Source organism: Thalassophryne amazonica, chromosome 8 (genome assembly GCF_902500255.1).
Source record: "Thalassophryne amazonica chromosome 8, fThaAma1.1, whole genome shotgun sequence".
Lineage (NCBI taxonomy): Eukaryota > Metazoa > Chordata > Actinopteri > Batrachoidiformes > Batrachoididae > Thalassophryne > Thalassophryne amazonica.
Window position 1 is genome coordinate 7,603,107 of NC_047110.1, and position 27,822 is coordinate 7,630,928.

At 43.2% G+C, this 27,822-nt stretch overlaps 1 protein-coding gene across 1 annotated transcript in view; it reads right to left on the minus strand.

Annotated features, from left to right (window-relative positions):
* LOC117515378 (C-Jun-amino-terminal kinase-interacting protein 1-like) overlaps nucleotides 1-27,822 on the minus strand; it is a 135,612-nt gene that overhangs the window by 58,884 nt on the left and 48,906 nt on the right. Inside the window, exon 2 of the mRNA XM_034175908.1 lies at nucleotides 20,338-20,413. Coding sequence (XP_034031799.1) covers nucleotides 20,338-20,413 — 76 coding nt within the window. The remainder of the gene's footprint in view (nucleotides 1-20,337; nucleotides 20,414-27,822) is intronic.

The following is a 27,822-nucleotide window of genomic DNA, read 5'->3' on the forward strand; positions in this document are numbered from 1 at the left end:
GAAAGCAGACTACTGAGGTTTAAAAAGGCCATTTCTTGACACATATGACAATAAGTGGGTATGACCACCTTTTCAACAAGCTTAGAAAGAAATGCCACGTCAGGAATAGGTCTGTAGTTTGCCACTACGTCAACGTCCAAGGGTACAAGTGTACAAGGGGTTCCAGATATTGCCACAGATCTTTAACAAGATAAACCTGGTTTACTCTGTACAGCAAAGAACAAGCGTGGGAGCTTCACAGCAAGGTACAAATAAAAAAGGTTCCAAGTAGGACTAAAAGTGGATCTTTGGCTTGTAATCATAGGGGAACCACCTACAGGGGACATATTGTTCATGTACCTCCACACTTTCACACTGTCATGATTTGGAATGCCATATCATCTGTGGGAACTGTTAGCGCAGTTCATACTTCCATCTGCTGACAAGCTTTATGAAGGCACAGATTTCCTTTTCCAATAGAACTTGCCAAAAGTACTAATAACTGGTTTGCTGACAATGACATGTATTACTTTACTTGACTGACCTCCATGGACAATATTCCAAAAAGTCTTTATCATCTATTGTCAAGAGGAAGATGAGAGACACCAGGTCCATCAATACAGACAAGCTGAAGGTCACTATCAAAGCAACCTGGGGTTCCATATCACCTCAGCAGTGCCACAGGCTGATTACCTCTATGCCATGCTGCATTGATGCTGTAAGTCAGGCATACTTAGGGTCCTGTGACAGTGCTGGTCATTCTCAGACACAGTGGGGACAAGTACCTCTTGTTCCTGTGCAGGGAAAAGAGGGGGTTGGTAATCAACAAGGGGATGGGAGTTATGAGTGTACACCACCCAAATTAAGTTATCTGCCCATGAAGATGGCTGTTGTGACACAAGACAATAAAGAACCGACTCAAACGACTGTAGCATTGTGTCAAATTGTTGTTTCTCAGGGTTGTAAACTGACGATATACTGGTAGCACCAATTTGCCTGCAAAACACCTGCCAGGACTGTGAGAAAAACTGAGGGCCATGATCTATTTGTATCAGAAGTCCATGCAAACAAAATATGCTGTACTACTATCTCAGCAGTTTTCTATTCTGAAGGCAACTTGGCTAGTTGAACAAAGTGAGCTATCTTTGAGAACTGGTCAATGACTGAGAGAACAACAGATTTATATGGTCAGGCCAAACCAGGAAGGGCCTCCACAATGAACTAGAGGGATGGATCCAGAAGTATAGGGGGCAGTGGTGAACTGTGCCTTCAGGCATGGGAAAGCTTCCTGTTTAACAGAAGTCCAAAGAAATTTTAAATAGTAGAATTCAGATGACAGAGAGGAGCAACAATGTTTTGTAATTATGTATAATACACCTGTAAAAATGAACAAACCCAAGGAACCATTGGAGCTGTTTGGGAGACTCAAGAACCAGCTAGTCATCCTAGCACTGACCTTTGCAGGATCAATATCCACCCTGCCACAGGAGATAAAACCTAAAAAAAAAACAAAAAACAACAACAACCAGGAGGCTGGTGAAAATCACACTTTCAACTCACACAAACAACTGATTCTCAAGAACACTGAATCCACAATAATCAGTACATGGGTGTAGAGATTGGTGCTTCATTTCTACAAAAAAGAAACCAACTGCGGCTGGTGATGAGAAGGGGCACATGACCCCTGCTGCTAATGCCTCCTGGATATATTCATTAATAGCTTGAACCTCTGATCCTGACAAGAAATACATACAACAGGGACCTACATCTCGTTGACCAATTAACAATAGTGCTAGTTGATCATTCAATATGCAGGTCATGGACCCTCACACTATTCAGTCTGTGGAAACAGATGGCACGGGACGGACCTGACTTGCAGAGGTGTTCTGCAGAGTGGTCCAGCAGAGACCACACCCCAGATGAAGCAGGGAAAAGATAAATACTGATAAACGCAGTTTTCTGTAATGTCAATGCTCACTTGCCTCTGATTAAAAATGTTTTATATAGAGCTTTTGAATTGACCGATTTCCAAAAGACGGCTTTCAGCACACAGAGGCACAGCCATAGTGTGAGTGTAAGCAACACAGAACCATTGACTAAAGGTTACTGACACTAATATTTAATATTACTGTTACTACACTCAACAAAAATATAAATGCAACACTTTTGGTTTTGCCCCCATTTTTATGAGATGAACTCAAAGATCTAAAACTTTTTCCACATACACAATATCACCATTTCCCTCAAATATTGTTCACAAACCAGTCTAAATCTGTGATAGTGAGCATTTCTCCTTTGCTGAGATAATCCATCCCACCTCACAGGTGTGCCATATCAAGATGCTGATTAGACACCATGATTAGTGCACAGGTGTGCCTTAGACTGTCCACAATAAAAGGCCACTCTGAAAGGTGACGTTTGTTTTATTGGGGGGGGGGGGGGGGGGGGGATACCAGTCAGTATCTGGTGTGACCACCATTTGCCTCATGCAGTGCAACACATCTCCTTCGCATAGAGTTCAGGTTGTCAGGTTGTCAATTGTGGCCTGTGGAATGGTGGTCCACTCCTCTTCAATGGCTGTGCGAAGTTGCTGGATATTGGCAGGAACTGGTACACGCTGTCGTATACGCCGGTCCACAGCATCCCAAACATGCTCAATGGATGACATGTCCGGTGAGTATGCCGGCCATGCAAGAACTGGGACATTTTCAGCTTCCAAGAATTGTGTACAGATTCTTGCAACATGGAGTCGTGCATTATTCTGCTGCAACATGAGGTGATGTTCTTGGATGTATGGCACAACAATGGGCCTCAGGATCTCGTCACGGTATCTCTGTGAATTCAAAATGCCATCAATAAAATGCACCTGTGTTCTTCGTCCATAACAGATGCCTGCCCATACCATAACCCCACCGCCACCATGGGCCACTCGATCCACAACATTGACATCAGAAAACCGCTTACCCACATGACGCCACACACACTGTCTGCCATCTGCCCTGGACAGTGTGAACCGGGATTCATCCGTGAAGAGAACACCTCTCCAACGTGCCAAACGCCAGCGAATGTGAGCATTTGCCCACTCAAGTCGGCTACGACGACAAACTGGAGTCAGGTCGAAACCCCGATGAGGACGACGAGCATGCAGATGAGCTTCCCTGAGATGGTTTCTGACAGTTTGTGCAGAAATTCTTTGGTTATGCAAACCGATTGTTTCAGCAGCTGTCCGAGTGGCTGGTCTCAGACGATCTTGGAGGTGAACATGCTGGATGTGGAGGTCCTGGACTGGTGTGGTTACACATGGTCTGCGGTTGTGAGGCTGGTTGGATGTACTGCCAAATTCTCTGAAACGCCTTTGGAGACGGCTTATGGTAGAGAAATGAACATTCAATACACGAGCAACAGCTCTGGTTGACATTCCTGCTGTCAGCATGCCAATTGCACGCTCCCTCAAATCTTGCGACATCTGTGGCATTGTGCTGTGTGATAAAACTGCACCTTTCAGAGTGGCCTTTTATTGTGGGAAGTCTAAGGCACACCTGTGCACTAATCATGGTGTCTAATCAGCATCTTGATATGGCACACCTGTGAGGTGGGATGGATTATCTCAGCAAAGGAGAAGTGCTCACTATCACAGATTTAGACTGGTTTGTGAACAATATTTGAGGGAAATGGTGATATTGTGTATGTGGAAAAAGTTTTAGATCTTTGAGTTCATCTCATACAAAATGGGAGCAAAACCAAAAGTGTTGCATTTATATTTTTGTTGAGTGTACTTGGACAACACAGCCTTCATCTCATTCAGTAACATTTGAGTTTCTCATCTTTTTGAAGCCTCAATGAAAGTCTCATCATGTGTGCAGTGTGAGTGACTGATAGATTCTTGCAAGTAGAGTGAGGCAAATAAGTACTTGATCCACTGTCAATTTTGCAAGTTTTCCCACCTACAAAGAATGGAGAGGTCTGTAATTTTTATCGTAGGTGCATTTCAACTGTGAGAGTAAACATAGATACATAGTAATCATGATAAGCATATTGACATCAATAAAGAAAATATCGAAGCATGTCACACTCTGCCAACTGGGGCTCAGAAGGATAAGACATCCATTCCAGTTATCATCGCCCATTTTGCAAACAGAAGGCACAAAGTTGAATTACTCAAACAGCAAAGTCTCAGGATTTGGACTTTCTGGTGGTATGTGTTCTGTTTTGTTTCTATTTTTGTTTGTATTTATGATCGGTCTGTTCTCTTGCTCTGTCTTTCTACTTGGGTTTTCTCTGTCCTGCTCTTTCTTGCATCTCTCTCTTGGTTCTTGGTGGTACGTGTTTCTCTCTGTCTGGCCACACCCTGGTTCTGGAGGTTTCCTCACACCTGTTCTTGATTTGCAGCACATCACCTAGGTGCTATTTAAGCCTCACAGTTTGCTTTTGTCCCTCGCCAGATTGATGTGCCTTATGCCTCTTTCCAGCTCAGTTTCTCATGTTTTTTGCCTTGCTCTGATAGCCTCATTGTGTTTCTTGACTACCTGCTTGTGTACCTCGACCACGCCTTAGCATAATGTTTTTGTTACTGTTGCTCTTCTTGGACTGCCTATCTGTGTACTGACTCCAGCTTATGAGCCAAGTAAATGCCTTAAGTAAATGCCTTAACTCTACCGAGCTGTATCCTGCGTGGTGCATTTGTGTCCAGCCTGCTCTGCAAGTAAACCTTGACAGGAAGGAAGCTGAAAGGCACAAATGTTTATATATGAACATCTTACTAAGAGTAATGCGACATTGCCAGGAAAGCAAGGCTGCTTAAGAAACAGGGTGTTGGATGTTGTCTGTTTATGGGGTTTTTATGGGAGTTTGGTGTTTTGTTCCTCTGAATCCTGTGAATCCCCTTTGTGTTTTTGAGTGCGTGTGTCTCTGATCTCCGCTATCTTGGGGGCGTGTCCCTCTGTACACTTTGACTGTCTGGTGGACATGCCTTCTCGGGCTGTCAGTTGCGGGGCTGCAGGTTGGGTGTGTGTGTTTGCACTGATCATCTTCCCCTCTTGCAAACGTTTTGTGTCAGAGACGTTTTGCCTCCTCTTGTCTTATTTATCTGCATCACTTCTGTCTGTGGTTGTTGCTGTCCTTCCGTTTCACCTCTGTCTCTGTCGTTCAGTCATGTTTTGTGTTAATGTGGGTGTGGGGTTTTTGAATCAGTCATGTATTTGCTTTTGTGATTGTTTTATTTTATTGTGGCTACTGGTCAGGTTATTTGTGGTGAGTGTTTCTTTACTCATTTTTAGTGGGTTGTTTTTATTATGCATTTCAGTCTCAGTTGTTCTGTCTTTGTCTTACTGGGGTTTTTGTTTTCTGTTTGTGGTTGCTGCCCTCTAGTGTTGTCTTTTGGTTAATACGCATCATTATCTCAAACTGCATCACCTGTTCCCCTTTGTCTTGGCTGTCTATTTAAACCTCCGTTGTTAGTACTTCCGTGCGGGCTCATTACACTGTGTATGGTTTTCCCTGCATTGTGTTCAGTACATTTTCCTACGGTTGTGAGTATTTCTGTTTTGATTTTGTTGGACTTTGTACTTTTTTGACCTTAGCTGTTTTCCCCCATCCCCTGTGAAGGGTTGAAAGTGTATTTTTGTTCTTGATCCTGCACTAGCCTCTCCTAATGATGGTTTCACACTTGGACATTAATTTCTTGTATTTTGTTGGAACTTTATTTCCCCCCACTCCCTTTGTCGGGTTTGTAATTGCACCTTTGTTATTCCACCTGTATTAGTATTTTTGATTCACATTTGGACATTAAACTTTTGCATATTTTTGGAACTAACCTTTGAGTCTGGGTGACCTGCATTTCTGGGGTTATATCTTTCCTTGAGAGCTGTGAATCATAACAGAATGAGCCCAAGTCAAAACCCCACGGTCAGCCTTCCTGACCTTGTAGCTTTCACTAGGTTTGGAGAACAGTTTCGTCTCTGTATTAATTCTTTTCGCTGCTGTCACAATCCCAGGAAAAAACAGGATTTTTTGAACAAGGCATGGGATGTACGGGATACCCACTCTTGGGCTTTTGATTTGTTTCCCGAGTATTGGAGGGACTATTTGAACAAGATGATGCCCCAGATTGGGCATGAAACCCAGTGTCTTATTTTAAATCTCACAAATTAGACTGCCTTTCACCACAGGTGGTGGACATCAACATACAACAGGACCTTCAGGGCAGTTTAGACTCTGACACCTCAACTAGTCAACCTATCAAGCCAGTTACACCTAGCACAGCCAATGACACATCCTCCGTGATGACTTTTGCTGATCTGCAAACTTTTAGTAAATCCACTAGAACAAGCCAAAACCAACATGCCCCTACATTCCCTTACAATTACTATCAACAAACTATTAGCCAAATTGCAGATGCCAGCTGTTTTGCATGACCAGGTCTCCCGCACTATTGCCTTGTCAGCCCTCAAACATTCACTTCAGAGTCTGCCCACAGTTTTAGGCTTTCCTCCTGACAGTACCCAACCCAGTGTTCCGGTCCTGGAGCCAAGTTCTGGAGGTGGGGTCCAGATGCCACTGTCCGGGTCCACCACTCTGTCTCACCTTGTAGAACCCACCAGACTTCCACAATCTCTGTCCACAGCTGGGAAAAAGAAGAAGAAGAACAAGCGTCGGTTAAAGTCCGGCAATGAAGAGCACCAGCAGGTGGCAGTAGCAGTTGCGGCTTCCCTGCCGCCATCAGTACCGGAAGAGACCTTCTGTCTCCCAGCTAAGTGGTCTCAGGGTTCGGCTTGGGTGTGGGGACCTCTGCTTCTTGTGTTTCCTTTCTTAGGTCCATGAGTGAGTCTGACGACTCTTTGGTGGAAGCTGATGTCAGCTGCTCCACTCCTGAAGACATCCGTGGGGAGTCCTTTGTCCTGGCCCCCGATGACATTACAGAGGAGCTTCCGGGTTCCATGCTTCCAGACGTCACTGAGGAGTTCCCTGTCTCCTCCCCTGACAACATTGTGGAGGAGTTGTTTCTCAGCTCTGGGGTGGGCATGGGACAACTTAAACATTCTGCCTTTTCTTGCAGGTTGGAGGGTGAATCTGGCTGTGTGCCAATGGTAGTGGAACCAGAGGGTCCAGCCCCAGTTGATGCCACTAGCAGGACTTACATCCTGGACCCTGATGGTGCCATTCTGAAACTAGCCACATCCACAGCCAACAATATCGCAGCAGGCCATATTGCCTTCATCCCTGTGGACGCCCACCTGGATCCAGTAACCCATGCCATGGACACCGCCGAGGTACCTCCTTGGGACTCTGGGGTGGGCGTGGGAAATGATAAACCCTCTGCATTGTCCTGCAGTCAGAGAAAGAGGAGGGTATCGTTCCAGGTCCGTTCTTCATCGAGAGGTCCATGGTTCCAGTTTCTGGTGGAGTGAGAGAACCGGTCATCTCCAATGCTGAGAGTGTCACTGCGGGAGGGTCTGCCCCCACCAACGAGGACGTTGGCACGGGGTCGCTTACCCCTGCCCTGGAAGATATCACCGTGCGCCCAGACGCCTCCATAGCCGAGAGCAACACGGAGGAGCCATCCACTCTTGCCGCAACTGTGACAGATTTCTTTGGCCCAGCTGCTGCTACAGATGTAATCACAGACCCGGACATCCCTCAGCCTGTGGACTGCACTGGAGTGGGGCTGGACGTCCCCACACCCAACGACATCGGTGGACCGGGGCTGGACGTCCCAGCTCCCAACAAATTTAGTGGGGCGGGGCTGGACATCCCTGCAGCAATCATGGTGGAGAATGCTGGGGAACTGCTTGGTCCCACTTCTGCTTTCAGCCAACCTGCTTACCACTCTCCATTCTCAGTGACCAACTCCTGCCGACTGAGGAGTCGGCCTCCTGTCTCACCAGCAGCCTCCTGTCAGCCCTTGAACCAGCCATTCATTTCTCCTTGGGACTCCTGCCAGCCATTTGGCTGTCCTCCTTTCTCCACCGGGTCCTTCAGCCCGGTACTTGGCCAGCTACCTGGCCCTGCCTTTGGGGGTAGTTTGAAATTTTTGCCTTTCAGTCAGAATGTTTTGTATAATCATGTTTTCTGGCACAGTTCTCCTTGGTTCCATGGTATTACCTCCTGTCTTCCATCCCCAGCCTCCCTCCCAGTGTTTGTTTTTCTGGGTTTGGGGTTTTTGTTGGTCTCTCTGTGTTTGGTGTTCCTTTTTTTGTCCCGCGTGGTGGGGTGGTTTTTTTGAGCTGTCAGAGCCAGCTCTTTGTGGGGGGGGGGGGGGGGGGGGGGGGGGGGGTACTGTTGGATATTGTCTGTTTATGGGGTTTTTATGGGAGTTTGGTGTTTTGTTCCTCTGCATCCTGTGAATCCCCTTTGTGTTTTTGAGTGTGTGTCTCTGATCTCCGCTGTCTTGGGGGCGTGTCCTTCTGTACACTCTGACTGTCTGGTGGACACACCTCCTCGGGCTGTCAGTTGCGGGGTTGCAGGTTGGGTGTGTGTGTTTGCACTGATCATCTTCCCCTCTTGCAAACATTTTGTGTCAGACACGTTTTGCCTCCTCTTGTCTTATTTGTCTGCATTACGTCTGTCTGTGGTTGTTGCTTTCCTTCCGTGTTTCACCTCTGTCTCTGTCGTTCAGTCATGTTTTGTGTTAATGTGAGCGTGGAATTTTGAATCAGTCACGTATTTGCTTTTGTGATTGTTTTATTTTATTGTGGCTACTGGTCAGGTTATTTATGGTGAGTGTTTCTTTACTCATTTTTAGTGGGTTGTTTTTAAAAAATGAGGTGGGCTTCATAGATAATTGGCAAAGCTTCTAGGGAAAACCTGGTCTTGTTAGGAGAGACGGCATCCATCCCACTTTGGATGGAGCAGCTCTCATTTCTAGAAATCTGTCCAATTTTATTAAACCCTCCAAACTGTGACTATCCAGGGTTGGGACCAGGAAGCAGAGTTGTAGTCTTACACACCTCTCTGCAGCTTCTCTCCCCCTGCCATCCCCCCAATACCCCATACTCGTAGAGACGGTGCCTGGTCCCAGACCACCAACTACCAGTAAAAATCTATTTAAGCATAAAAATTCAAAAAGAAAAAATAATATAGCACCTTCAACTGCGCCACAGACTAAAACAGTTAAATGTGGTTTATTAAACATTAGGTCTCTCTCTTCTAAGTCCCTGTTAGTAAATGATATAATAATTGATCAACATATTGATTTATTCTGCCTTACAGAAACCTGGTTACAGCAGGATGAATATATTAGTTTAAATAAGTCAACACCCCCGAGTCACACTAACTGTCAGAATGCTCGTAGCATGGGCCGAGGCGGAGGATTAGCAGCAATCTTCCACTCCAGCTTATTAATTAATCAAAGACCCAGACAGAGCTTTAATTCATTTGAAAGCTTGACTCTTAGTCTTGTCCAACCAAATTGGAAGTCCCAAAAACCAGTTTTATTTGTTGTTATCTATCGTCCACCTGGTCGTTACTGTGAGTTTCTCTGTGAATTGTCAGACCTTTTGTCTGACTTAGTGCTTAGCTCAGATAAGATAATTATAGTAGGTGATTTTAACATCCACATAGATGCTGAGAATGACAGCCTCAACACTGCATTTAATCTATAATTAGACTCAACTGGCTTCACTCAAAATGTAAATGAGTCCACCCACCACTTTAACCATACTTTAGATCTTGTTCTGACTTATGGTATGGAAATTGAAGACTTAACAGTATTCCCTGAAAACCCCCTTCTGTCTGATCATTTCTTAATAACATTTATATTTACTTTAATGGACTACCCAGCAGTGGGGCATAAGTTTCATTACAGTAGAAGTCTTTCGGAAAGCGCTGTAACTAGGTTTAAGGATATGGTAGAGAAGCTTGAATCTCCAACTGGACTGGGTTGCTTGACGCGAGGACGTTCTTCTCTACAAGAGTCAAGACAGAAGTCAGACTACCAGAGCAAGAATTTTAGCTGAGGAAGCTTCTGCGATTTGAAGCGAAACGTCCTCGCATCAAGCATTCCAGTCCAGTCAAAGATTCAAGCTTCTCTACTATGGAAACCACCTGGACAACTGAGAGCCAACACAGAAACTTTAAGGATATGATTCCTTCCTTGTTATGTTCTCCAATGCCATATACCAACACTGTGCAGAGTAGCTACCTAAACTCTTTGAGTGAGATAGATTATCTCGTCACTAATTTTACATCCTCATTGAGCACAACTTTGGATGCTGTAGCTCCTCTGAAAAAGAGAGCCTTAAATCAGAAGTGCCTGACTCTGTGGTATATCTCACAAACCCGCAGCTTAAAGCAGATAACCCATAAGTTGGAGAGGAAATGGCGTCTCACTAATTTAGAAGATCTTCACTTAGCCTGGAAAAAGAGTCTGTTGCTCTATAAAAAAGCCCTCCGTAAAGCTAGGACATCTTACTACTCATCACTAATTGAAGAAAATAAGAACAACCCCAGGTTTCTTTTCAGCACTGTAGCCAGGCTGACAAAGAGTCAGAGCTCTATTGAGCCGAGTATTCCTTTAACTTTAACTAGTAATGACTTCATGACTTTCTTTGCTAATAAAATTTTAACTATTAGAGAAAAAAATACTCATAATCATCCCAAAGACGTATCGTTATCTTTGGCTGCTTTCAGTGATGCCGGTATTTGGTTAGACTCTTTCTCTCAGATTGTTCTGTCTGAGTTATTTTCATTAGTTACTTCATCCAAACCATCAACATGTCTATTAGACCCCATTCCTACCAGGCTGCTCAAGGAAGCCCTACCATTATTTAATGCTTCGATCTTAAATATGATCAATCTATCTTTATTAGTTGGCTATGTACCACAGGCTTTTAAGGTGGCAGTAATTAAACCATTACTTAAAAAGCCATCACTTGACCCAGCTATCTTAGCTAATTATAGGCCAATCTCCAACCTTCCTTTTCTCTCAAAAATTCTTGAAAGAGTAGTTGTAAAACAGCTAATTGATCATCTGCAGAGGAATGGTCTATTTGGAGTTTCCGTCAGTTTTTAGAATTCATCATAGTACAGAAACAGCATTAGTGAAGGTTACAAATGATCTTCTTATGGCCTCAGACAGTGGACTCATCTCTGTGCTTGTCCTGTTAGACCTCAGTGCTGCTTTTGATACTGTTGACCATAAAATTTTATTACAGAGATTAGAGCATGCCATAGGTATTAAAGGCACTGCGCTGCGGTGGTTTGAATCATATTTATCTAATAGATTACAATTTGTTCATGTAAATGGGGAGTCTTCTTCACAGACTAAGGTTAATTATGGAGTTCCACAAGGTTCTGTGCTAGGACCAATTTTATTCACTTTATACATGCTTCCCTTAGGCAGTATTATTAGAAAGCATTGCTTAAATTTTCATTGTTACTCAGATGATACCCAGCTTTATCTATCCATGAAGCCAGAGGACACACACCATTTAGTTAAACTGCAGGAATGTCTTACAGACATAAAGACATGGATGACCTCTAATTTCCTGCTTTTAAATTCAGATAAAACTGAAGTTATTGTACTTGGCCCCACAAATCTTATAAACATGGTGTCTAACCAGATCCTTACTCTGGATGGCATTACCCTGACCTCTAGTAATACTGTGAGAAATCTTGGAGTCATTTTTGATCAGGATATGTCCTTCAATGTGCATATTAAGCAAATATGTAGGACTGCTTTTTTTGCATTTGCGCAATATCTCTAAATTAGAAAGGTCTTGTCTCAGAGTGGTGCTGAAAAACTAATTCATGCATTTATTTCCTCTAGGCTGGACTATTGTAATTCATTATTATCAGGTTGTCCTAAAAGTTCCCTGAAAAGCCTTCAGTTAATTCAAAATGCTGCAGCTAGAGTACTGACAGGGACTAGTCAGTGTTAGTCTAGTCCGTGTTAGTTAGAGTGTTTCTTTCTCTTTTTGCTCTGTATGCACCACTCTGCATTTAATCATTAGTGACTGATCTCTGCTCTCTTCCACAGCATGTCTTTTTCCTGATTCTCTCCCCTCAGCCCCAACCAGTCCCAGCAGAAGACTGCCCCTCCCTGAGCCTGGTTCTGCTGGAGGTTTCTTCCTGTTAAAAGGGAGTCTTTCCTTCCCACTGTCGCCAAGTCCTTGCTCACAGGGGGTCGTTTTGACCATTGGGGTTTTTCTGTAATTATTGTATGGCTTTTGCCTTACAATATAAAGCGCCTTGGGGCAACTGTTTGTTGTGATTTGGCGCTATATAAATAAAATTGATTTAATTTGATTTATTATGCATTTCAGTCTCAGGTGTTCTGTCTTGGTCTTGCTGGGGTTTTTGTTTTCTGTTTGTGGTTGCTGCCCTCTAGTGTTGTCTTTTGGTTAATACGCATCATTATCTCAATCTGTATCACTTGATCCCGTTTGTCTTGGCTGTCTATTTAAACCTCCGTTGTTTGTACTTCCGTGCCGGCTCATTACACTGTGTATGGTTTTCCCTGCGTTGTTTTCAGTACATTTTCCCACGGTTGTGATATTTCTGTTCTGATTTTGTTGGACTTTGTACTTTTTTGTCCTTAGCTGTTTTCCCCATCCCCTGTGAAGGGTTGAAAGTGTATTTTTGTTCTTGATCCTGCACTAGCCTCTCCTAATGTTGGTTTCATACTTGGAGATTAATTTCTTGTATTTTGTTGGAACTTTATTTCCCCCCACTCCCTTGGTCGGGTTTGTAATTGCACCTTGTTATTCCACCTGTATTAGTATTTTTGATTCACGTTTGGACCTTAAACTTTTGCATATTTTTGGAACTAACCTTTGAGTCTGGGTGACCTGCATTTCTGGGGTTATATCTTTCCTTGAGAGCTGTGAATCATAACACAGGGTAAGATCCATTCTGTTTGGGTCACAACCTGTCATGTTTTTATCAAACAAAAGGATGCACCTGAAAATGCCAGAGGTCTATGCATCAGGAGCTTGAGTCAGAACGGTTTGAATGAGAATGAAATGGCGGATTGTGCAGGCTTTGTGTTGTGTATTCATGTTTTTTTGTTTGTTTCATTGTTTCAACAACATTCATATAACAGCTGTGTCTGACACATACTTCGATGAAATTATAAGTGTTACTGTTGTATTTATTCATTTGCGGATTTATTTATCATATGATGGCAACTGACATTTTTCAATCTACCTCTGCACAGGAGCTCAATTTGAAAGTTTTTGATTATACTGAATATAAATTTCATAACATGGAATATAATACACTGTACCATACTTTTTTTATCTGCTTGTTGATTTTACCCATTTCACACTCCTGTTACAAGACAGTGATTGTAGTGCAGTGGTAAAGTTTCCATCTGGTAATCAGAGCGTGTGGGTTCGAATCGTGGCGTTTTTTTCTATATATTTAACCAGGGTTATTTAACGGACCCTTTGTGATTGTATGTCTGTGACCATGGGTCATCTACAGAGGAACAGATGGATCATGATAAATGCAGTTTTTATATGGTATGTAGTTTATTTCATTTTAAGTATGTCCATTTCCTTCCTCATATCAGGCAGGTTCCTGCAACTTTCACAGGACTGTGATTGTAGCCCAGTGGTAAAGTTTCTGACTGGCAAATCAGAGCTTTTGGAAGGTGTGGGTTCGAGGCTCGTGGGTGGCATGTAATTTTTATTTTTTTTAATAACCACATTATGCAGCTGCTGTGAAAAGCTGCTGTGTTCCCGTGTGCACAAAACCATTGCAGCATGTATTTGTTATTTTTTATTTATTTTTTCTTCACAGCAGGCTGCACAATGTGTAACCACATCGTGCAGCTGCTGTCAGTATGTTCCTGCATGCACAAACTGTGCACTGGCATCCTGCATGCCTGCCCACTGGTGCGATATTTCATGGTTTGATCATTTGTTTTGCCCTTTTTCGCACTATGTGTGAAGGGGCCCTAAAGGAGGAACAAGTGGATGCTGTCCAGCTTGACGGATATGACTTTTTTGCAAGAAACAGGATGACTAAAAGGGGAGGTGGCATGGTACTTTATGTCAGATCAAGTTACCTAAGTGAAATTATTCAAAAAATGTCATTTTCTGTGGAAAATGTTATGGAATGTATTACAGTTTAAATTAAATGTGAAAAGAAAACATAATTATAAGCTGTGTTTATAGAGCTCTTGGATCTAACATAAATGTGTTTGAGGATAAGCTGGCAGAAATGTACAATACAATAAAAAATAATAAGCTTCTATTTGTTTGTGGTGACTTCAATATAGATTTTTTAAAATCCTCATAGGCAAATAACGGAATCCTCATTACAAATAACGGAATTTATAAACTCTGTGTTTTGTATGGCTTTATATCCAGTGATTACATATCTAACTAGGATAGCTAAGAATTCATCAACACTTATTGATAATATATTAACAAATGTTACTGTAGGGAATTTAACGGGTGAATTACTTATTAACGACATCAGTGATCATCTTCCAGTTTTTGCTACTTTTGAATTATTGTTTGATTAAAAACGATTATAGCGTAGCCACTAATTTCACAAGGAAAATAACAGATGTAACTGTTAAGAATATCAATGTATTTAATGCATCTGTTGTGAAAGTGTCGTGACACGGACCCACAACAGGGGGCGGTTAATGAACGGGACAATGGATAAGCCAAAAAGTAACAATTTAATGTTGTGAATCACACAACGATGTACAGACAATAACACTACAGTGACTGTCAATCATACACAGGTGACGTGTGGGCAGGCTCGACGATTAGAAGACGTCTGGCGAGAGAAGAAAGCCGGATCCACACAGCTTCCACCGGCCAACGGAGCTGAAGAACACCGGAGCCGCCAAGCCCTGTGCCCCAGGTGGCCGCTGTCTTCAGCAGTCAGAACCCGTGTGTACTGCTGGCAGAAACAGAGAAACAGAGACCGTCCAGATGAGTGTGAGGTCGCACACTCAGTAATCCCACAGTCTGTATTCACCACAGGAAAACGGCTGCAAAAAGAGATCAGACTAATACTCAAGTTTAAGTCAGCAGAGAAAATTACCTGATTGGTAGTTGATTTCTCAGCGGGGAGGTGGAGAGTTGCAGTCCGGCCTTTATGGTGGTGGTGATGAGTAGTAGATGAGTGACAGCTGGTTACGGAATGATGAGTGACAGCTGTCACTCCTGGTCGCTCCGACGCCCTCTCGTGCTTGAAGCCCGCACTTCAAGCAGGCGCCATCTTGTGGTGGTGGGCCAGCAGTACCTCCTCTTCAGCGGCCCACACAACAGCATCAAAACTGGTATGACATTTACATCAAGGATATAGATAAATCATATGAATCATTTGTTTCTATTAGTTCCACAATATATGATAAACATTGCCCATTTGTGTCAAATGTTGATTATAAACAAAATGGCTGATAAACTATGGATTACAAAGGGGCTTCAGAAAAGGATGGACAGTGGCTTGCAAAAGTATTCATACCCCTTGGCATTTCATGCATTTAAAATTTGTTAATGGCATTTCAAATACAAAAAGTAAATCAGGCTCCTCAATATAAAAACTTCTAAAATTATCTTCCTTAGACTCAAAGTGAAAGTAAATCTCTACAACTTGATATAAATTAATTAAAAATATAAAATCCAAGATGATGGGCTGTAATCAGCCCCTTTGGTATAATACCTGTAAATAATCAGTTTAATTGCCAGTTTTCTTCAGACAAATCAGGGGATGATACATGAACATTTCCAAGTCACTGAATATGTCTTGGACTTTATTTACATCAGTTGTGAAGAAATACAAACAGTATGGTCAATCTGTGTGGAATAGACAGTTCTCAAAAACTGAGTGACTGTGCAAGAAGGAGAAGAGTGAGGAAAGCCACCAAGACACCCAGACAACCCAGAAGAAGATACAGACTTCTGTGGCTGTGATTGAAGAAATTGTGCACAGTGCAAGTTTTGCATTTTGTATCTCCATTTATACAGCTTCATGATAAAGTGGTACAGAGGAGGGTTTATTAAAAAGAAGACCTCAGCTTGTTCAGCTCCAGTTTGCCAGAAGGTACATCTGAGATGCAAGCCGAGATTTAAAGTGTAGGTGACACATAATGCCATGTTTTCATTAATATTTAAGACTAAAATTAAACAGCAGTTTGAAATTTATCCTTTCCTGATGTGCAGTTCTTGAAGAGATAAATGTTCGAATTTTGAACTGCGCGCCGCTAAAAACAGGAACTTCCCTGCGTGTCGACATCGGAGAAGAAAGAAGGAGGAAGTGGCATCAGCTTCGGAACATTATCTTAATTGTCCCATTAATTTATGGATTTTTACAGGCTACTGACGGCCCTGTGGTTCTGGTCGGAGCTGCACCATGTTTTCGGTGTCAGAATGGTTACTTTTCGCCGGCAGAATGGCAGGTGGAACATTTATATGATGAGCATTATTTATTGTTTTCTGGATCATGGGATACTGTTGTCGCATGCAGACTGAGACGTTATGAGCAGATGAGGCACTGCGAGTCTTTTTCCTGCAGCGCAAAGCCGCTCTGTTAACAACACAGACTGGATCGATCAGCCTGGAACCTGGCACCAAAGTCCCGTGTGTCAAATGGAGTTTTCTTCAACCAGAACAGAAGGAATTAAATTATTTTTTCAGATGTTGTTTGTAAAGGTGGATAAGTTTAAAGATGATCTCACTGAAATGCACAGGTATGAAGACTATATATTTACTTCTTATGTGAATGGTTTTATTATTTAATAATTCAAGAAGGAAAACAATATTCATTTTAAAAATAGCTGATGTTTTCAGTCCCTCATGTCATTTTTCCGATTTGAAATTGTTTCTAAGAAAAAACAAATAAAAAACAAATAAAAAAGTCCACACTTCTTCGTCACTTTTTTGTAATTTCACAGATAGTAAAACTATTTTTTAAATTAATTGATTACAACAAAAGAGCCGTCAAAAAAACACAAAACAAAAAAACATTTACAACCCCAATTCCAATGAAGTTGGGACGTTGTGTGAAATGCAAATACAACAGAATAGAATGATTTACAAATCCTCTTCAACATATATTCATTTGAATACATCACCTTTCCTTCTAACAACACTCAATAAGCGTTTGGGAACTGAGGACACTAATTGTGAGTGTCATGATTAGGTATAAAAGGAGCATCCCCAAAAGGCTCAGCTGTTCACAAGCAAAGATGGGGCAGGGATCACCACTTTGTGAACAAAAAATAGTCCAACAGTTTAAGAACAATGTTCCTCAACATTCAATTGCAAGGAATTAAGGGATTCCATCATCTACAGTCCATAATATAATCAGAAGATTCAGAGAATCTGGAGAACTTTCTACACACAAGCGGCAAGGCCGAGAACCAACATTGTTAGAAGGAAAGGTGATGTAACACAGTGGTAAACATACCACTGTCCCAGCTTTTTTGAAATGTGATGCAGGCATCCATTTCAAAATGAACAAATATTTGCAGAAAAACAATAAAGTTTATTGGTTTGAACATTAAATATCCTGCGTCAGACTGGACTTAAAAAAAAAAAAGAAACCAGAAAAAAAAAATCGTCTTCCAGACTGGATATATATAGATATATATATATCCAGTCTGGAAGACGATTTTATATATATATATATATATATATATATATATATATATATATATATATATATATACACTCAACAAAAATATAAATGCAACACTTTTGGTTTTGCTCCCATTTTGTATGAGATGAACTCAGAGATCTAAAACTTTTTCCACATACACAATATCACCATTTCCCTCAAATATTGTTCACAAACCAGTCTAAATCTGTGATAGTGAGCATTTCTCCTTAGCTGAGATAATCCATCCCACCTCACAGGTGTGCCATATCAAGATGCTGATTAGACACCATGATTAGTGCACAGGTGTGCCTTAGACTGCCCACAATAAAAGGCCACTCTGAAAGGTGCAGTTTTGTTTTATTGGGGGGGGGATACCAGTCAGTATCTGGTGTGACCATCATTTGCCTCATGCAGTGCAACACATCTCCTTCGCATAGAGTTCAGGTTGTCAGGTTGTCAATTGTGGCCTGTGGAATGTTGGTCCACTCCTCTTCAATGGCTGTGCGAAGTTGCTGGATATTGGCAGGAACTGGTACACACTGTCGTATACGCCGGTCCACAGCATCCCAAATATGCTCAATGGGTGACATGTCCGGTGAGTATGCCGGCCATGCAAGAACTGGGACATTTTCAGCTTCCAAGAATTGTGTACAGATCCTTGCAACATGGGGTCATGCATTATTCTGCTGCAACATGAGGTGATGTTCTTGGATGTATGGCACAACAATGGGCCTCAGGATCTCGTCAGGGTATCTCTGTGAATTGCACAGAGAAATGCACCTGTGTTCTTCGCCCATAACAGATGCCTGCCCATACCATAACCCCACCGCCACCATGGGCCACTCGATCCACAACATTGACATCAGAAAACCGCTACACCACATGATGCCACACACGCTGTCTGCCATCTGCCCTGGACAGTGTGAACCGGGATTCATCCGTGAAGAGAACACCTCTCCAACGTGCCAAACGGCAGCGAATGTGAGCATTTGCCCACTCAAGTCGGTTACGACGACAAACGGGAGTCAGGTCGAGACCCCGATGAGGATGACGAGCATGCAGATGAGCTTCCCTGAGATGGTTTCTGACAGTTTGTGCAGAAATTCTTTGGTTATGCAAACCGATTGTTTCAGCAGCTGTCCGAGTGGCTGGCTCAGACGATCTTGGAGGTGAACATGCTGGATGTGGAGGTCCTGGGCTGGTGTGGTTACACGTGGTCTGCGGTTGTGAGGCTGGTTGGATGTACTGGCCAAATTCTCTGAAACGCCTTTGGAGAGGGCTTATGGTAGAGAAATGAACATTAATACACGAGCAACAGCTCTGGTTGACATTCCTGCTGTCAGCATGCCAATTACACGCTCCCTCAAATCTTGCGACATCTGTGGCATTGTGCTGTGTGATAAAACTGCACCTTTCAGAGTGGCCTTTTATTGTGGGCAGTCTAAGGCACACCTGTGCACTAATCAGGTGTCTAATCAGCATCTTGATATGACACACCTGTGAGGTGGGATGGATTATCTCAGCAAAGGAGAAGTGCTCACTATCACAGATTTAGACTGGTTTGTGAACAATATTTGAGGGAAATGGTGATATTGTGTATGTGGAAAAAGTTTTAGATCTTTGAGTTCATCTCATACAAAATGGGAGCAAAACCAAAAGTGTTGCATTTATATTTTTGTTGAGTGTATATGAACACACTATAAATAAAATCATCTGAAAACAGCTCAACCTCCGCCATGTGTGCAAGGAGGTCCCCCGTTCTGGTGATGATGCAGCAACAATATGAGGCTGAAGGCTGAAATAAAGCGCAGGCTTCAGACAGCTGTAGTTTATCCTTAACCTGCGCACTTATCATGGACTTTTATTGGTCAGGATTTTTTTAAAATATCAACATTTCATAATTTTAGTGATTATTTGTGCACTTTTTTTGGTGTCACCTACACTTTAATGTTTTAAAAGGATGAGTGTAAGTGCATATAATTGTACTTGTAAATACGTCAAAAATACATGGATGACACAAGAAAGTGAAAACACTTATTTCCATTGTGGTCCATTTAAAAATCGAATGACAAAATAGAAGCAATGCACTCACACTCATCTTCAACCGCTTAGTCCAATGAAGGGTTGCGGGGGGCTGGAGCCTATCCCAGCAGTCATAGAGTGCGAGGCAGGGTACACCCAGGACAGGACACCAGTCTGTCGCAGGGACCCATATAGACAAACAAACACATTCACACCTACATGCACACCTACAGGCAAATTAAAGTTTCCAATCCACCTAACCTGCATGTCTTTGGATGTGGGAGGAAGCCGGAGCAACCAGAGGGAACCCCCACAAACACGGGGAGAACACTCCACAAACTCCACACAGAAAGGCCATAGGTGGGAATCGAAGCCATTACCTTCTCACTGTGAGGCAACAGTGCTAACCACTAAGCCGCAGTGTTGCTAAAAATAGAAGCAATAATAAAATATTATATAATAATAATGATAATAAAACTGTGTATATGATAACTTAAACAATTCATAAACACATTATGACAGTAAAATAACATTACAAATTACATAATTAACAGGAAATAAAAGGGTTGCACTCCTCTTCTAAAAATTGTTGAGGTCTAAGCTTCTAAAAACATTCTGGATTCACACACCATTCAACCTCATTGCTTAATTTATTACCACCCTTGAAAAATGTCAGGTATCTATTTCATAAACATGATCCAATCCCCACGGACGTGGATCCCCACGGACAACACGTGAGAGTAGAAGAAGTCTGATTGTTTTTTTGAGCCGTACCTGTGATGTGAGGAGAGGAGGAGCGTGAGTCCTTCCAGCCGTCCTTCTTCCCCAAAGAGTTGTTGTTGATGGAGTCCTGGAAGGATGAGCATCAGAGAAAAAACAAAAGCCAAAGTCAGTACAAACACACAAACAAACAAACAAACAAAGGGTCACGGTGTTTGTAATGTCTACACCTTACTCATGTCTGCCAGAGCAAAATCAAGCCTTGCTGCTGCCACCATGTCACAGCGAAACCAACCCTGAAACTGTATATAGGCCTCCTGGTCCATATTCTGAATTCTTAGATGAATTTGGTGCGTTCATCTCTAACTTGTCAACTAGTGTAGATAACATTCTGATCATTGGTGACTTTAACATTCGTATAAATAAGTTCTGATCCCCGTGCAAATCATTTATGGAAATTGTGGATGCATTAGGATTTCGGCAATGCATTCGGGATGCACATTAGTGGAAATACCATGGATCTGGTTCTCGCACAAGGTATTGCTGTCACGAATATTGACATCATGCCTCTTACATCAGTGGTGTCTGATCACTCATTAAGTTTACAGTTTCGCTGCCGTGTTTAGTAGAACAACAACCTTATATATCATTACAGCGATGCATCAACTCCTCAACTAAGACTGAACTCGAAGCTAGACTGCCTGATGTCTTAGCTTCACATTTGATGAATACCCAGTCAGTAGACAGACTTGTGGATAGTTTTAAACTCAGTGCTCAAAACTACACTCAACATGATTGCACCACCTGTGTTAAAACCACGCTCCCCAAAATCACAGTCACCTTGGTTCAATGATTATCTGCGTGACCTCAAGCATAAAGCAAGACGTCTAGATCGGAAATGGCGTCATTCAAAATTAGAAGTATTTCACCTTGCGTGGCGTGATACTATCTATTATAAGCATGCATTATTGGCGACAAAGCGGACTTACTACTCTGATTTGATCAACAAAAACAAGCATAACTCAAAGTTCTTGTTCGACACGGTGGCAACACGTATTCATGGACAACCACCTGTAGTTCGCTCTCCTTTTACAGCACAAGATTTCCTGGATTATGTCGTGGCTCGTCTTTAGTCTTCTCAGGATGTCGTCTTTTAGATAACACAAACTAATTGCAAGTGATATGCTAGAAAAGGACACAACACTTTAGAATAATTCAGCCTTAAGCAAGATAAAATGCACAGAGTTTTTAAGTTTATTTAAGCCTTTGACACAGAGCTTAGACAAACTGAGTCCTCTAGAGAGACTGAATATGACAACCGCGCTCATCTATTTATTGGAGACCCACGGGCATCGCTCCTCCTTCGACTTTTTTATTTATTTCATTCCCAAGACATGGTTTTCTATTGGAAGCGTCCTCTAGTGAACCCTAAGCAGGTGTTAGGCCATTATTTCAATGTGACAAACGCTCCCATTAAAACGTGAAGGATTTACAACTGATTTTTTTAAAAGACCTTCAGCCACAGGTGCAGCTGGCCTGAGGCCCCCCCCCCCCCCCCCCCGCACGTGGCCTCAGCCACAGGTGCAGCTGGCCTGAGGCCCCTGCACGTGGCCTGCGGGAAAGCACCTAAAAGGCCTTGGAAAGCCCCTGACAGACTGAATGACTAATAGAGCCCTTTTTTTTTGGGTTGAACACCTGCTAGTTCAACCAGAGGACATACAGTTCAGATCAGGACACTTGATAGTTCATCACAGTTCAAATATGGACCTAAAAATTCTTCTACAGTCCCTCCTCTGGGACTCGAAAGAGTCCCATTACATCAACTATACTCTTGGGTTGTTTACTGACAAGACATCTTCATTTGTGCATTGCAATAAAAAAGAAAAACACATCACTCGAATTACTGATAACTCTGGTGCGGATATGAATATCAGTGATACTTCACACGGTAAATATATTGAAGTGCAGGTGAACCTACATACTAAGGCACAAGGTGATCAATTAGCTGGATTATATCAACGCAAGGTGACAATTCAAAACATTGAGTTTGGTGTAATTCAAGGCACTTAAAATGGCCACATAAAACAAGTTACAGCAACCTCTTAATCATGGCAAAGTAAAGGCTTTACATTGACATCAGTGCAACCAATCATCTTCTGGCATCTACTGTCTCACTCAACCAGAGGCTCCAACCCATTATACTTGGTTCTACATATTATTTGTTAAAGAGTCACACATTTATTACTTAAATGCATCAAATAACCCCTACGTTACCACTGTTTAGTCAACCAATCAAGAAACTATTCTAAGGTTAGCGCAGCTATGTCTAGTTAAATGATAAACACAATAAATGGTTTCCCTTCATGTCCGTCCTTAAGTCATTTGCCTTAGTCAATCATATAATGGTTTTCATTATAGGCCATTTCTCAACATTTTCCACTTTGTTTTTCTTCTTTTTCAGCTTGTTTTCTAATGCCCTTTTTGGCCAGACGCCAAATTTAGGCGATGCATGTCTCTTGAGGCATGCTATAATTTAAGAAAAAGGGGTCCCTATGGTGCATCTTTACTACTAAATCTACAAACACGCCGTGTAAGGGTCCCTTTTTATAACTTTGCAATGTGATATCTATGTGTACGCATTTAGCTTTATCTGTGTTACGCAGATGATGGTAAGGACAGACATTTACCCAACCTTCGTTACTAACATATATCCTTCTTTGTTTTTATTTACACTCAGATTTCTGAAACCAGTCCGCAATTCAAACTCAAGAACCAAGATCATAGTCTGTGTTCAGTGCCATTACGTCAGTCCGCGCTCCTCAGCATTTACTCAGCATCTGAAGTTTTGGGAGAAGTTGGGGAATATGGGGACGTTGGCCTTTCAGGGGTAGTGGGGGAAGGATCAGGAATTCTGGCTTTCAGACAGTCGTGCACTTCTCTGATGGATCTTTCCAGCTCCTTGTGCTGCTTGGCCAGGTTGTACAGGGCCCCCAGAGAATTCTTGCCCACATTCAGGGTGGTGGTGGCCAGCCCTAGCTGTTCCCTTTCCATATGCTCCATCATGCTGGCTAGCATGTCCATACTAGACTGAAGACCACACAGTTGAGTATGGAGGCCCTCCTGAGCACAAGAGATGTTGGCATTGTCACGGTGTATCCTTAACAGGTATGCAGCTGTCTGACTCAGTTGTGGCATGATTTCCTCAAATAGCTCATGGGGAATGTGATTTGTGAGGGGCAGGAGCTGCTCCAAGGTTTTGGAACAGACTCTTGTGGAAGACGAAGCTCTCGAACCAAAATTGCCATGTCCAGTGGGGTGACCATGACCAGATTAAGGTTGTGCAGTCCAGGGGACAGGAAGTACAAGGGGGAAGGCATTTCGTGTGTGGGGGGAGTATTGTTGATGTCGCTCAGGCAAGTGGTTGGGACACTCTGGGCATTTAGCAGCCTGTACAAAGCTCCCCTCTGTCCTGGTCGGTGAGTTCGACTAAGGTCCACCCCTGCTGATCCTCCTCCAGAGGTACTGGGCTGATCGGAATATCTCTCCTGCCTTGGGGGTGGAAAGCTGGGGACAGGTCCTAGCAGTGAATTGGGTCTAGGATGCACTCGGGCAGTTGCTGCATATGGCCGACCTTGGCTGCCTCCCCTGGAGGGTATCGTTGCCACTGGCACATGTGACTGTCTCCATGGCATCTGCGGAAGGGGTGTGTTCCTGAGTCCAAACGGTCCTTCAGGTGATGGTGGAGTCCTCGGGCCGACTCTTGCTGCAGGCAGATTCTGTGAAGCCGTCATCGCCAGGTGCTGGAACGATGAAGATCCTTCTGTTGCCAACTGGTTTAGCTGCTGGATGGAAGGCGGCTGTGGCGACCAATCATGTCTCGACCATCCCTCCTGTATATCCTCTTCTCCAAACAGTTCTGAGAGTCCAATCAGACTTGATAGAGGCAGATCAGGCATAGGTCCCTGATCAGGGGAGTCTGGTCTCTCAGCCATACTCCTGTGTCCTAGTAATATACATATACGTTCATTATTACAGCTCCATGTCATTCTTTCAGATATTGTCTATCCTATCCCTCATTTTTGTGGGTGCATGTGTGTGAATGTAAATGTGCGTGCATGTCTTCTTCCTCGTCTACAATATCACCAAGCACGGTCCATCCCAGTCCCTCCCTATCTGGGGTGTACGCCACAATATTAGGGAGCTGGGGGCTGTCGGGGAGGATAATTGATATTTCATCCATTTCCATATATTCTGGTTCTCTGTCTGTTTCGTTTGTGCTTTCTTCCAGGGCTCGGATGGCTAACAGTGGGAGCTGTCCTACTGTGGATGAAATCAATTTATTGACCAGAAATTTTATCAAGGGAATACCACAACATGTTACCAGCAAGACCGCCACCCCTGTTTGTGCCAAGACTACACCTATCTGGTATAACCAGTCTTTCCATGATATCCACCCTTTCCTTAGAGTCCCAAACAGTGAAAATAGTGGGCCAATATTCATTCCATTCCCTACAATGTATCCAGAATCGTCAGTTTCATTTCTCCCTCCTATGGAGTTACTTAACAGTTCCTGTTGCATCTCTTCAAGTGTGATTAAGAGCTCTGTCAAATTTCCGTCTTCCCCTGTACGCATGGGAATAGCTGTGCAACATTCGGTGGCTTTGATCATAATACAAACTCCTTGTTCATCAGCCATCATCATCTCGATAGCTAATCTATTTTGCATTGTCATTAGCGAGGTGGCGTGCAGTTGTTCGGTTAAGGCTCCTACTGCTGCCAATGTCCAGTTCAGGTATCTTAATTACCACAAGTAATTAATCCACTGCACCTCCTGGAACCTAGAACGGATTTTTGGAGTAACCCCGAACAGAGCCAGTGCCCATCCCCATTTATCCGCGTCTTCATCTGCTTTAACTCTGCTACTGTCTATGGCTTCTAACTGTCGGGGTATCCCTTCTGGTATCCCGTTTCTTACTGTGATGTTGTAGGCTGTTTTAAACGTCATTATGCCTCTTTTCTTACGAAGTTTCTGTGGCATGGGTTGTATTGAATTTGGCATTTCAATTACTGTTATAGCTCCTGTGAGCATCACAGGAGCACAAAGGCCTTTCCAATTAGGGGACAGCGATGACAGGAGTTTCCTTCTTTGTCCGCATATCCAAAAGATGTCAGCTAAGGGTACCGTTCCCTTAGCTAAATTTGGAGTAGATACCCATGAAGCATGGGTGAGATTCAGTCCAATTACAGACCCCCCTGTGGCCGGTACTATTTGTTCACACTGTATGCCTGCTGCTGGCAGGGTGTGACAGACGGTAATGTTCCATGCTGTTTTGGCCAGTTTGTATTCTTGCTGCTTTTGCATACACTGTATGTGGTGTTTTGGCTGGGTCGTCCCTACCTGCCAATCGCTTATGTATTGTGCTACTAAGCCTTTAGCTATACAGAATGGGTGTATCATCCCTTTCTCTATATTAATCATAGGTGGAACGGTTCCTTCTGTACTTAGAGGCACTGGACAAAGTTTACTGTCGGCAGCATATTTTTCATCACCTACTGCCATTTTCATAACACATTGTGTATAGCATTCTGCTTGGTCTGAGTTATGTTGGGGACTCCTATAACAGTTGTTGATATCAGGTAGGGGTTTAGCCTGAGGTATCACACCTTCGGGTGACAGGCTATGCAAGGCTTTTCACTGATCTGCCTAGCCGAAAATTTCAACCATTGGTAAAATAGATTGGTCTTCAACCCTTGTGTACGGGCTAGGTCTGTACTGGGATCCCATCTCCCTAAGTGACTGCTTGTTTCTAGGCTTCTAATTGTCCTCTTTTTCCTTGGTTTGATTTTACCCATTTTGTGGCTTCATGTACTGTAACAGTTTACGTCTTGCTTGGTTTCCCTGCATCCTCCTTTATCACAAATCACCTCTATGTTGAGTGTTCCCTCCTCTTCACATTTGATGCTAATGGCTTCGCCTAATATGTAATCCCCCAGCTTTCCCTGTATTCCTATGTTCTTGTAGGCTTTTGATTTAATGTATACCAAATTATATGTTTTTCCTGTGTTTAGAATGCCTTGTTTAGCTGCTATTGCGGCCATGGCCACGGCACAGTCCGTTGTATGTTTTGGATGTCTATTTTCTCCCATACTGACCACCAGTAGTATTGTCAATCCCTTGAATAATTCCTTAATCATTGCTCTGATGACTGTTGAGATGTGCTACTAGATGTGCTACTGAGTGAGCCGTCACTAGATGAGCTGTCACTAGGGATGTGTGGTGTATCTGTGCTTTGTCTGGGTTGTACTTCCTGTGGTTCTTCTGTCGGTAAATCTACTAAGTTGCTGTCCGAGTCTGATGTCTCCTGTGGCCTGTCTATCTGTCGGTCTGTATTTCTGTCTGTCTGTTGGCCTGCGTCTCCAGTTGTTTCTGAGTCTGCATCTGAGTCTGTCACTGCTCTATCTGGCAGGGATCCACTACTCTCTGAAGCTGTGCGTCGTCTTTGTTCAATCAGTCTCTGTGAGCGCCTTGGCCGGTGTTCGCCTGGCTGCAGGGAGGCGTGGCCTTCCCTCGGTGCTTCTTCTGGCTGCAGGGAGGCGTGGCCGTCCCTCGGTGCTGCTGTAGGGTCTCTGGCTTCTCTTGCTTCCCCCCTTGGCCCGGCGGCTCTGCCAAGACGAGCTTGCCGAGGCCGCAGGGGCGCTGGGCCACCAACCCTACAGCAGTGGTTTAAATGAAACCAAGTGTCCTTACCGTCTACTTTGACTGCTGTACGTGAGGCAAGAATAACTTTAAAAGGACCTTCTCGGCGGGGCCTGTCCCACTTCTTTTTGAACACTTTGACGTAAACCAGATCACCAGGCTGGATGCTCTGATTTTCAAGTGGAATCTCTGCTTCTCTGTCTTCTGTAGCACCTTTGACCTGCAAAAAGATAGTTTTGTGTATTTTGGGTTAACTGTCTCAGATAATTATGCCATTCGTCTTGTAGCTGCTCCAGCGATGGTCCTTCGTAGGGTCCTCTCAGGTATGGAATAGGCATCGGCCGACCTGTAAGAGCTTCAAATGGTGTCAAATGGGTTAGTCGGTTAGTTTGTGAGCGCATTGACAATAAAGCCTGCGGCAACGCATCCAGCCAGGTTAGTTTGCCATTGCTGTCTGCTATGATTTTTGCTAGTTTGTTCTTTAAAATGCCATTAGCCCGTTCCACCGACCCATTTGATTGAGGGTGATAAACACACCCAAACTTCTGTTTGATACCCAATTGTTTGAATGTTTCTTGTGTAACCTTGGCTACAAAAGCCCTACCGTTGTCAGATGAGATAGTATCTGGAATGCCAAATCTTGGAAAGACGTCTCGGCACAAGAATTTGGCTACCGTTTTATGGTCTTGATTTGCAGAGGCTACTGCCTCAATCCATCGGCTGAATCTGCATATCACTACCAAAACATATCGCATTCGTTTAACTCGATTTTCAGCTCCCATGTCTATGAAATCCATCATAAGATGTCTGAATGGCCCATCAGGGACCGGAATGTGGGCTAA